The 12909-nt window shown below is 40.4% G+C and overlaps 1 protein-coding gene across 1 annotated transcript in view; it reads left to right on the forward strand.

Annotated features, from left to right (window-relative positions):
* Nucleotides 1-12909, forward strand: part of Ppargc1a (PPARG coactivator 1 alpha) — a 628461-nt gene that overhangs the window by 171682 nt on the left and 443870 nt on the right. The window contains exon 2 of the mRNA XM_074042525.1: nt 12329-12393. Coding sequence (XP_073898626.1) covers nt 12376-12393 — 18 coding nt within the window. The 5' untranslated portion in view covers nt 12329-12375. The remainder of the gene's footprint in view (nt 1-12328; nt 12394-12909) is intronic.

Raw genomic sequence — 12909 nt, forward strand, 5'->3', positions numbered from 1 at the left:
CCATTTTTTACCCCTTAATATATATAGTGTGCATTGTGTAGAGTATATGTTACATTTTCTTGAACACTCTTAATTTTATTAACATACTTAAAAAGTTTGTTCATCAGATTTATTCTGATGTTAACATTTCAGTGATAAAAAAAACATGCAAACAAAAAATAAATACAAAAACCCAAATCCAGAGAGATTATTTCCTGGACCTGGTGATTAATTACATTATTTAAAAGAAATAACTATTTTAGATTTTAAAAGCAGTAAAACTATATTACATAGAGAAAATATGGAGTAATTACATAGAGAAAATATGGAGTAATTACATCTCTTAATTATTCAGCCACTAATATGATTTGGTGAATTTCCACTCAATGATTCATCTAGACATGCTGCTGTAGAAAAGACACCAGGCTCTGTGTTGGCAGGGCTTCTGTGTGTTTTGTACCTACTGCTTACTGCAGTACCTGGCCCATGGTAGGACCTCCCTGAATATGTATATATGAGAGGATTGAGCAATGGAGTATTAGTTTCTGTTTTGTTTTTATTTTGTCAGTGTGTCACATATGTTTAAACTCATAATTCCTTTAAATATTGCTTTAAATTTACAAAGCAATTGATTATTACTAGAGAAATTGCATCCCAACAAAGAGTGAGGTTTTTGACTTTGATTGATATTTTCAAACTGCATCTTATTTTTTTGAATTAACTCAGAGCTGAGGTAATATATCTTTGTATAATATAATGGAGGACCTTTCAGTGAATGTCTCCTTGTCCTCACTTGTTGTCACTGTGTCTGTGAAATCTGCGCCCAAGAGAACGGCATCTATTCTGAGTTCTGATGCTTCATGGGAGTGAGTTTTCACACCTGACTAGCTAGTGACTTGCATGTGCAAAGCCAGCATTAAGAACCAGACAAAGCTGGTCTGACCATGCGTTAAAATAGAGTTTGCAAGGTAGATGCTGATTGAACTCATAGCAATGACCTTGGCTAAGGCTGGGTTCTATCTGAACCATGCAGTGCCAAACCAAATCACATGAAAAAGTAACCCATCCTTTCAGCCAAAATGGAAACTATAAAGCATTTTGTTAATTATTGTTTAGCAGGACTTTATAATAGACTCTCGTCATGCTTGACTAACAATGTACACGTCATAGTATTTTTTTACCTGTAAATGTATTGTACTTTAATCAGTCTAATCCTTTCCATTACTAAGGCAAAACTCCACTGGAAAATGAGCAGACACTTAAACAATGAAGGACAGAATGTAAACCGGGTCATGTTACGGGGAGGGTGTCAGTAGAAGGGGGAAGATAAATGATGAGGGTAAAGCAGGGTGAATATGGTTGATGTATTTTATACACATGTATGAATATGGAACACTGAAACATGTCAAAGCCATTTTAAGAAGGGGGATGGAGAAGAGGAAGAATAATGCAGGGATGAACAAAACCAGAGTACATCATACACATGTACGGGAATGTCACAATGACCCCCTGCAGAACTGTTATGTACTAATAAAGACATTTAAAAATGAACACATCAGTATCCAAAATGTACATGTCAGTGAACACAACAAAATTTACATTGTTTTTGATAGATGTGGGATTTGAACTCAGGGCTTCATACTTGCTATGCAGACCTCTACTTTTTGAGCTACATCTCTAGCCCCTTTTACTCTGGTTATTTTGGAGAAGAGGGTCTCACTTTTTGCCCAGATTGGCTTAGATTGTGATCCTCCACCCATCGCTGGGTATGCCACCAGGCCCAGTTATTGGTTGAAATGGAGTCTCATAAACTATTGGCCAGGGCTGACAATTCTTCTAGCCTCTCAAGTAGCTAGGATTTATAGGCATGGGTCACCTTTGCCCAGCTAAAATTTACATCTTAATAAATAAAAATTCTATATGCATATTTGTTGTTTGTTTGTTTTAAGTGTCTCCACCCTCACAGAGTTGTATGAACAAGTCCTTTTAAGGACCATCATGAAAAAGGGACTTAAAGTCCTTTAACCTAATTCTACACTTGATCCCTTAAGAAAAGTTAAATATCACCATTGTTTATAGATTTCAAGAGCACCACAAAGATAATTCTTTTATAAATACAGATGGCACCCTTATGGAAATTACTGACAGTAAGCTGATGCCAATAGAAGAAAAAAAAATGACATGCTGATTAGCTAATAAAATGGTGTCAATAGAATTAAACTCCTTCGTCTAATTTATGGCTTATTTGAACTCATAATGCCCTGTTTTCATTTTGGTTTTTAATAAGTGTTCCTTTTAAAACTTAGAAAAATGTAGGATAATATGAATTTGATTGTCTTGAACACAAAATGCCCATCATTGATCAGCAGTGGATGGTGCTTGTAAAGCTTGGCCCTCCCCACCCCCTTCTCACCCAGGCCATTCTTCCTGGTATGAGTATGAAGTCAAAGCATTTGTCAGAAGACTGAGAATGTAGCACCGGGCAGACCCTTACCTCCACATGAGCCAGTGAATGTAGAACTGACAAATTATTCATATGAAAATATCAATAATTTTGGCATCAAGGGGGAAGGGGAAAGAACCAATGTTTGCTTTGAGAAGCCTTTTCGGTTTTGTTTCTCTGCTAGGGCTTTGTCTTTTCTTTTTTTGGTGGATTGTATGTTATAACATCAGTTACAAAAAAAAAAGAGTGGAGAAGAAGTGGATCATGGCATTGGGACATCAAGGTCATTTGCATGTTAGCTTCATGTTTCCCACTTTTACTATTGTGTTTGTGGGTGGGTGGAGTGGTGAGCAATGTTGCTCAACCTCTTGGAATGGCACGTGAATAATCCCGTAATCAGTGTAATGTATTCTGTTATGGGAGTAATCAAACCATTCAGCTTTGAAGTAAGACCCAATTTTTGGAAAGTGGCTGATGAATGCAGTTTCAGTATTCAGAGGAGCTGCTGTACCTGGACTATTTGGGTCTTCCGGCTGAACAGGAAAAAGTGAAGTGGACCATTCTAAAAATATCTAAGTTTCAGGATATATTTTCCTAGCGGCATAGTATGCAATTTAGGATTTTAAAATTAAACATGTCTGGGTGCGTTTGAATTTTCTATTGCCGAAAGCTTAGTTGGAAGAGAGGGATGGAGAGGTGATGGCCTGCGCTGTCTGGGAGTGGTGCTCCCTCTTTCTAGGCTGTTCTCTCTCTACATCTTTGCAGGATGGAGTCCTTCTTGTTATTCGTGTCTTAACTTAAAAGTGCCAGCTTCAGAAATTCCTCCCCCGAGCACATTTCCTCTCCCTGAAGCCATACGGTCAAAGTCTCCTTCTACCACCCATTTATTTCTTCTTCTTTTAATTGTCATTTTTTTGCAGGCCCTCATCACCAGGAGCAATCTTATGTCTTCGCTAACATCCTCTCCCCTGGGAGGTGATAAGCTCTGGGAGCAGAGGCTTGGTGCTGTTCACAGGCCCCCAGACAATTCTTGACACCTCAGAGGCACCTATGAAAAACTTATCGAATGAATGAATGCTTGATTCTAAAGCAGGGACCCCCAAATTCTAGGGCTCAGAGGGGCAACCGCCTGTCATCTGCATTGCTAAGCAACTCCACAGGCCAGGAGCATTCTCCCTAGCACAGCAGCACAGGGCACTCTCACTGTGGCACACCTGAGTGGGAAGCTCGTCTCCTGCATCTGGTCTTCACGGGAGGTGCAGCAACCATTCCCAGCCAGGCCACAAGCTGGCAGTCATGCAAAATGTGCGGAGTGTCCCTGCTAGGTACGCTTCATACTACTTAAGACATCCATTTAAAAAATAACTCAGGTGTCTCTGGTGTGTTCTGTACTTGATTTGCAGGGCTTCAGAAGTCCAGATCTCATTAATGCCCAAGCCCTTGCACAAAGCCTTTGTATGGACTTGGGTCAGCTTCATCTGTGAGCTTGTCCTGTCCGCCCCACTCCAAACTAGATTTTTTAACAACTCATTTGTTGATCCCCCGCTACCCATTTGCTCTCTCTTTCTTGCTTATTATTCTTTCTTTCTTCATGCTCTGTCTTTATTCCTTTCATCTCCCTTCTTTTGTTCTTCTTTCTTGTCCATCCTTCCTTTCCTCCTCCTCCTCCTCCTCCTTCTTCTCTCTCTCTCTCTCTCTTTCCTTTTGTCGCAGAGAATGTGTGTGAGTCATGGATTCTGTCTTCTTGTCCTGGAATTCTCTGCACAGGAGGAACAAGTTTGGCCCTAGCCACCTCAGATTTATTTACTGTTGGAATATTAAGTAAGGTCTTCATGAAAAGTTCCAGATAGACAAAAAAAGAAAAACTTCACGCATAAACTGGGGATTTTTTGACTAATCTTCAGTCTATCAACACATGTCTATAGAGTTTCTTTTCTTTTCCCTCCCTAGCGTCGATTTTCTGCTGATGGAAGTAATGCATGCTCACTGAGAAACATTCCCATAATAAAGAAAACGTAGGGTGATTTTTAAACAGAAGTTTTCCCTGGCATAGCCAGAAGAGGAATTGGCTTTCAAGAGAATAATTAATGAAACTCGTTTTAAGAGCCCATTTATTGCAGAAAATAGGGGAATTACCTGTCTGAGGGAATGAGAAGTGTTTAGATGTTACCGACATTTCCCTGGAATGCACTGTGGTCCCAGAATAATGACTTCTTTTATAGAAAAAGGAGACAAGTTGCCCTGGTCCAGCAGATAGGCGGATAGGCTTTCTTGGCTTGCAGAACATATGCTCATTCTGCCTTCTCAAAGGGAACCATCAGGACAAAATAGGTATACAGTCCTGGGTTTTTGATTCATTTTCTTACTGCGTACACACATTTCTCAAAGTCTGTTCCATAGAATAACCATCTCTCAAGGTCTTTCTGTGCCAAAGTGTTCTTTACTCAAACACATTGGGAAAACACTTTTTATAGCACTAATGACATTTCTTTGAGTAAATGCTACACAAAAAGAACTATACTGCTTCATTTTCTTGTTTTTAAAACTTATTGGCTACTGCCATTATTTTAGCTTTTTTTAGGGGGACAGAGTTGAATTCATTTCCTTGCACTTGCTAGGCAGACATTCTGCCACTTGAGCCACACTCCCAGTCTTTTTTTGCTTTAGATATTTTTCAGTTAGTGTCTTGCTTTATGCCTGGGTTGGCCTGGACCTCAGTTCTCCTATTTGTGCTTTCCTGTGTAGCTGAGATGTCAGATGCACATCACTGTAGCTCAGTTATTGGTTGAGATGGTGTTTCAGGAAGTTTTTGTCCAGGCTGACCTCAAACTGTAATCCTTCTGCTCCCTATCTCCCAACTAGCTAGGATTACATCTGTGAGCTACCCCACTTTGCCTGAACTTTTTAAAGTAAGACCTGCTAAGATTCCTGATTCCTAAGATCTATTTGGCCACAAAAACAAACAAGCAAAAGCAGGTCTGTACCCCTGCTTTGGGCACGTTCAGTAAGCCCACGTTATTCATGGGTTCATGGCATGCACTTCTGACTACGTGTGGTGAAACAAATCCTCACACTTGTCATGTAGCTCAGTTGATGTGAAGAAGCTCTCAGTGAGCCCCACATTATGTTGTGTTTAAACTGCATGCAGTTTTTCCTCATTGGTGGTCCTCTTGGAACCATGTACCCATGGATACCAGGGGCCTCCTATAGTCTGCTCTGGTCGAGGCTTTTGCATTACTGTTTTCATTTTGCTTCTGGATAGTAGATGAGGTTGGTAATTGGTCTGTCAGTTCCTTGGGACCAGGCTCTGTGCTAATCTTTGTTACTGTGTGTGAACCCAGGGCAACCTGTGAGCCTTACCTCGCAGGTAAGAATTCTAAAGCTTAAAGAGGTAATGGAGAATTTGTTTAAGGGTCACTGGGTGGGGCAGGTGGTAGAGTCCCATTCAGAGCAATGGTTCCAGGGACCTCTGCAGATACCTAAATCCAGAGATGCTTAAGACCTTTATTTGCATATGACCCCCACATCCTTCACCATGATACTTTACATCATCCATAGGTTACTTATAATACCTAATACAGTGTAAATTGTTGTTATACGATATCATTTAGGGAGTAATGACAAAAAACTCTGCACGTGTTCAGTGTAGATGAATTTTAATTTTAATTTTTATTTATTGTATGTTCCAGTTGCTGCAGAATCTATTACAGGGCTTGAACATATGAGGAGCTTGGTGATAAGTATTTGTTGATGTAAAATTGAAAATAAACTCTATGTGAAATATACAGAGTCCCTGCACTCCATCATCTCCCTGCCTTTTCTTCATAGCATTTTTCATTCTTGGGCTTTAATTTATTTGCTTACAGAATGCCTCTCCATATTTGGATGTGAACCCCTTTGGGGAAAGGTCTTTAGGTCATTTGTTCATCCTGTGAACCTACAGTAAATACTCCGTAAATATTTGATGAAAGAATTAATGGTCCGATACGAGTTTTTATCGTTACTTCTACTTTCCAAAACCTCCTCAGATTGCTTTCTTTACTTGCCTACTTCTCTCTCAGGAGTAGTTAAACTCTACTTAGGGCTGTAAATAAAGGAAGTCTTCCTTCTTAGCTATTCCAGTGTAGCAAATACAGAAAGACTCTGGGCTAGTGTGCATGGGGCTGTCTGCACAGCAGATACAGAAACTGTTTCAAGTACAGGCAGAACAGCCACAGGAACAGTGTGTAAAGCACCAGTCTCCTTTCTGCCTCAGTTCATTGCTTGCACAGCACAAATCCCTTCTGCAGAAATCCAAAGTTAAAAACAAAATCCAGATAGCAGCCATCCTGCCCATGCACTAAAACTACACACTGCTGGGCCTCTTCACCTGGGATGGGAAAGTATCTCAATATCCTTAATCTCCTCTGTAATCCTGCACACACCATTCTTGGAAGGGGGTTGTGGATTTCATCAGATGGCTAATAGGATCTGGAAAGGTGAAAGACCCTTGAAGAAGCCCTGGTGAGGAAATCAACTGGGTGGGATATTTTGGTTGGTGCCTAGGTAAGGGCAAGGGTTGAAAATAGATTTTCTTTAATCTTTGAAGTTAAAAACAATCTATATGTTTGTTCAATATTTGCTCCTGCCCTTTAGTCTTCTCAGTGCTCCCTGACCTCTTCCCCCAAACACACACACACACACACACACACACACACACACACACACACACGCTTCTAGGGCAGAAAGACTTCTGTGTCCTGTAGTTTAGGGAAGCAGGTAACACCCAGCTCCTGAGCAGGGCCACAGTCACTGCTGCAGAGCCATCAAAAGTGAGCCCAGCACTATTCACAATAGCCAAGTTATGGAAACAGCCAAGATGTCCCAGCACTGACGAATGGATTAAGAAAATGTGGTATCTATACACAATGGAATTTTATGCAGCCATGAAGAAGAACGAAATGTTATCATTCGCTGGTAAATGGATGGAATTGGAGAACATCATTCTGAGTGAGGTTAGCCTGGCTCAAAAGATCAAAAATCGTATGTTCTCCCTCATATGTGGACATTAGATCAAGGGTAAACACAACAAGGGGATTGGACTATGAGCACATGATAAAAGCGAGAGCACACAAGGGAGGGGTGAGGATAGGTAAGACACCTAAAAAACTAGCTAGCATTTGTTGCCCTTAACGCAGAGAAACTAAAGCAGATACCTTAAAGCAACTGAGGCCAATAGGAAAAGGGGACCAGGAACTAGAGAAAAGGTTAGATCAAAAAGAATCAACCTAGAAGGTAACACCCACACACAGGAAATCAATGTGAGTCAATGCCCTGTATAGCTATCCTTATCTCAACCAGCAAAACCCCTTGTTCCTTCCTATTATTGCTTATACTCTCTCTACAACAAAATTAGAGATAAGGGCAAAATAGTTTCTGCTGGGTATTGAGGGGGGGAGCGGGAGGGGGTGGAGTGGGTGGTAAGGGAGGGGGTGGGGGCAGGGGGGAGAAATGAACCAAGCCTTGTATGCACATATGAATAATAAAAGAAAAATGAAAAAAAAAAAAAAAAAAGTGAGCCCAGGACTCCTTGGAATGCAGAGGAGAGTTGAAAGCATCCTGACAACCTGACTGGTAGAGGCTGAAGCAGCCCAGCCCTGATTGGATTAGCAAGGTCCACAAGCACTTTAATCTCAACTGCTGCTATGTGGAGAAGGAGGCTGGGCGGGGAGGGGAGACGGTGATGGAGAGTGAGTGAGGCTAGGGAGGCTCTCCAAGACTGAGAATCCCAGCTTTGGGGCTGCTGCTGAGAATATTCAACTGCTTGCCCTAGAGATAAAGGAAGGCATCCTTAAGTAGGGTCTGTTGATAACTCCCCTTTAATTTGGATACGGTGGTGTACAACCAATGTCGAAATAGGCTTTCAGAACACACAGCTTGGTGGTAGCAGGTTGTATATGAGGAGCTGGTTGTATTCAGAGGATAAATTGAAGCTTTAAAAAGGAATATGCTTTCATAATGGGTGTGAATTGAGGGTAGGGAGATGGAAGATAGAATAGAAAAGCTGGATTGTGAAGAAGGAAGGGATTCTTAAATAGTATAAAATAGCAAAATAGAAGGAGAAGGGAATGGCAGAAAACATGAATGAAATAGAATAACCAGAAACATGAATAAGTGGTGTTTATCCAATTATATACTCAGGTCTAATGTTACAGCAGTTGAACAATTTAAAGTCTTTCCTTGGAGTGCATTTAACTTCTTAAACCCCACAGAATATAAGAAACCAAAATAGTTTGCAATTAAATAGATGCAAAATGAAATATGGACCTAGACCAAGTTGTCTGTCCGTGTGGGACTGAGAGTCCATGCAGAAAGTCCATCCATCTTGATGTCCATCTTGGGAATCAAGATTGTGGTCCAGTGGGAGATAAAGATACATGGCCAGGTACTGGTATTTCTGTTGGATTGTAGTGATGAGAGATGAAGGCTGTGAAATACAAGGCAAGAAGAATAAGACTAGACATTCTATCTATGCAGAGACTTTCCCAGAGGGGTGAAAGGGGTAGTGGTGGTGTGCTAACTTCTGAAGTTTTATGAAGCTCAGGGGAAGGTCTAGGTCAGGGAAAGTGAGGAGGAGGTAAGTATAAAGCTTGCTGGAATAGGAGTGCTCTGTTTTTCTGTGTTTAAGGAATGTATGAACCCATGTGCTCACAAGTAAGTAGCAAAAAGTTATTGGGGGAGTGTCAAGATGGAAATTTATAGCTATTATTTTTGTGGCCTCCAGCTACTAAAGCAAGCAGGTGAAGATAGAGACCCAAAGTGGGGAAAAATGACATTTTAACATTTTTGTCAGGTAGGCAATTTAAAAATAAACTTGAATTCAATATACACCATTAATGCTACAGGTTGTATTATAACAATGCAAAAGTGCCTTCCTTTCCATAGCAGTTAAAAAAAAATAAGGCATGTGTAGGGGTGGGAAACTATATATAGAACAGGCACATGTGACTGTGACAGCAGCCACAAAGCCAATGAAGACGGACCGTGACTCTGCCCTGCAGAATCAACACCACAACCTATGTCAGAGTCACTAGTATCCTCACATCTGCTTTTGGATCCTGTCCAGTCCCATTAGTCATTCCCACGTCGATTGCTCTGTTACTCAGGAATGTTAATTGCTTCAAATTCTCTTTGGATGTTCAGATGCTTGGAGAAAAAGAATTTTGGCTGGTGAAGGTGCAAGTTTTATTAATGTAGAAGTAAATAAGAAATGTGTTTGGAGACCTGAGCGAAGTGTTTGTGGCTCGAGATGCTGTGAACAGTGGATCCGGCATCTTTCTCTGCATGTCTGTCATATGTTGGTGGTGTGATGAGGACTGTGGGGGGAGAACAGTTTTTCAGAGCTTTTGGAGTTTGTCCAAAGCTAGTACATTTGTAGATCTACTTAGATGATCAAATCCTTCCTTCAAGAATCCCACTGCCCCCACTTGGCTTGCTATAAAATGGTGACTTTGCAGTCTTTGAGATAAGTTCATTCTTAATAAGTACTATTAAGTTAGAAGATGGGAAAATGTGCACAGGACTTGTCCTAACACCCATTCATTGATTGCCATGGTATCAGACCTAGAAGTATCCTTGGAAATAAGCATCTTAAACTTCCTTATTCCTCCATGGGAAGACAAAGGCCCAGGGAGGGGCAGGGGCGAGGGCCTCATAGCAGCTCTCAGCAGGAATGGCTGGGCAGGAAGGCACCTGGCTCTTGCTCCAGCAATCAAGAGAAGAGAACAACAAGAAAAGCAGAACTATATTACATTCTTCAGAACCATCTGACTGAGTGTTGGAGGTTTTATTTCTTCTTTTGGGTGGACTAGTCTATTATTATCTAATATTGAAATTCATTTATTAATAATTATAATAGTATTCCAGTGATAATAAAAAGATGCATGAAAAAGGAGATCCCTATGCTATGCTGTGATTTTCTAATTCAAGAAGTATTTTTACATGTTTATTAGCATGTATTTGTACAAAGGGGTTTCATTGTGATATTTCCATGCATGCATATAATGTACTCTGATTAAGTTCACTCTCTCTCTCCCTTCAGCCCCCTCCCCCCTTTTAAAACAATTTTAACAGATTTCATTGTTCTATTTTCATATATGTGTATAAAGTACTCCAACCATATTCACCTCTCCCCTTCAGTTAATACCTACCCCCAAACAGAACCTGCTTTACATCCCTGTCATTCATTTCTTAAGGACTAGATTCCACATGTGAGAGAGACCATTGATAATTTCTCTCAGTCTTATTTGGCTTAAGATAGTGGTCTCTAATCCCATCCATTTCCCTGCAAATAACTTAATTTCATTTTTTACAGCCAACACCCCATTGTATATGTATATACTTGTGTATAATAAAATATAATGTATATATCATATTTTCTTTATCCATCTGTTGATTGATGGACATCTAGGCTGATTCCATATTTTGGCTATGGTGAATTATACTGTTATAAACATGGTGCAGGTATTCCGACTATACATTGACTTACACTCCTATGGCTATATGCCCAGAAGTGGTCTAGCAGGACCACATGGTAGTATGCAGCACCTTGATCCTAGAATTTAGCAGTGGATAAATAAGTCCCTGTTTGATGGAGCTTCTATTCTACTGGGGACATGGAAAAGTGAATAAAGAGATAGACCATGTTAGATTAGATCATGGTAAGTCTTACAAAGAAAGAGGAAGGGCAGTGAGGGGCAGAGCGTGGTGGGCAGCAGCTATTTTACATCTTCCCTGGGGAGAGCTCAGTGAACATGCATTGGGCAGAGATCCAGAGGAAGGGGTGGGGAAGCCAAAGATTGTCCCAAGTAATGGGAATTGCTGGAAGGGCAACGGTCTGGAGGTGGGACTGTGCTTGGGCATTTGAAGGGGAAAAAAGAGGCTGATGTTGCAGAGGTGAGTAAGAGGAAAGTGGGAACCCTGGCTCTCAAGTCTCAGGACTTGGAAAAATTCGGGCACATACTTCCAGGGGAGCCATCTTTTCGTGTTCTTGTAATCCTGCATAACATGGGTCATAAACCCAAACTCATCTTTTTGAAAATATCCCAGGAGGTGCCATCCTTCTAGAACAGCTGTGTATGGCTCACCAGGGGTGTTGGGAAGCCAACAGGTCTTGAGGGCTTCTGATCACAGTGGTTGTTACGATGTTAAAATCACCAAATAGTTGTAAGTTTCTTGATGATAGGACCTGTGTCATCCACACTCTTCCAAGAAGCCACTTGCAGTGATAAACTTATACATAACAAGAACTCAATAAATATTGATTATTTTTCTCAATGCATGAATAAATGGCCTGAGAGTGGTAGAAGGAATGGGATGTCCTAGAAAGGGTTGTTAAAAATATACCCTTCTAAAAATGTTGCTAGTGAGGTTACTTCTGAAGCATTCTGACTTCCTTGGAATATTTTTAAAAGACAAGTCCATATGCTGAAATGTGAACATAAGTATATAACAAACTAAACAATAGTAACATTATTTTCAGGCCAAATTGAGTTGGATGGTTGCATTTTGTGAATCTGATTTTTCCTCCATGTTTTAAACTGAATGTGGGAAGGTTTTCCAAATCCTTCTCTGGTATTAAAAGACTATTGGTGCTGGGGTTCATAAGAACATGGGGCTACATTCATTGCTGTTTTGCCCTGGGTAAAATTGTTGAATAAGTTGAGATTGTGGTGACAATTACTTGGGAAGTAACAGTCCTCCAGGGAAGGAGGGGTGGTTAAGGCACATTGTGATGGGGAAGTACAAAGTTGTAATTCCAATCCACTCCATTCCTTATATTAATGGACCAATAACTGACTCCCTTGTGTGATTTAATATCCCCATCTGCAAAGTGGGGGTAACACAAACTTACCCTCTGCCTTTCAGGTGTTTTGCGAAAATCAGTGAACTAATATTGGTAAAATTGGAGCCCCATGGATGAAGGGTACTTTGTAAGTATAACATATTATTGTCATGTTATTTTCTATTGCTCCAAAGTGCACATACCATATGTCTGCTCTTTTCATATCAGGAATTCAGTAACACAAAGTTTCACACCCAGATATTGATAGCCTAACTTCCTTTGAGGAATTTCATATTTCTGAATTCTCTAATGTTTTGTCAGTATGTTGGATGTAGAAAAGCTACTATACCCTGCAAAAAAATACTAAGTTCATGTAATGTTTGCCAGATAATTTGGAAGAATATATGTCTGCATATTGTGTCAAAGTGTTGATATAAACCAGATATAAATGCAAGGTATTTTTACTTCTCTTCCCTCACCTTTCTCTCTTTTTCTCTCTCTTCTTTCTCTCTCTCTCTCCCTCTCCCTCTTTCTTCTCTCTCTCTCTGTCTATTCTCTCTCTCTCAATTGCATTTTAATTGTATTTTGAATAGTCAGTGCTTGTCTCAGAGAAAGGGCTGGTTTCAGGGAGAGGCTGAATGTTTCACTGAGGGAGACTGATGTT

Source organism: Castor canadensis, chromosome 9 (assembly GCF_047511655.1).
Source record: "Castor canadensis chromosome 9, mCasCan1.hap1v2, whole genome shotgun sequence".
In the NCBI taxonomy this organism is placed as follows: Eukaryota; Metazoa; Chordata; class Mammalia; order Rodentia; family Castoridae; genus Castor; species Castor canadensis.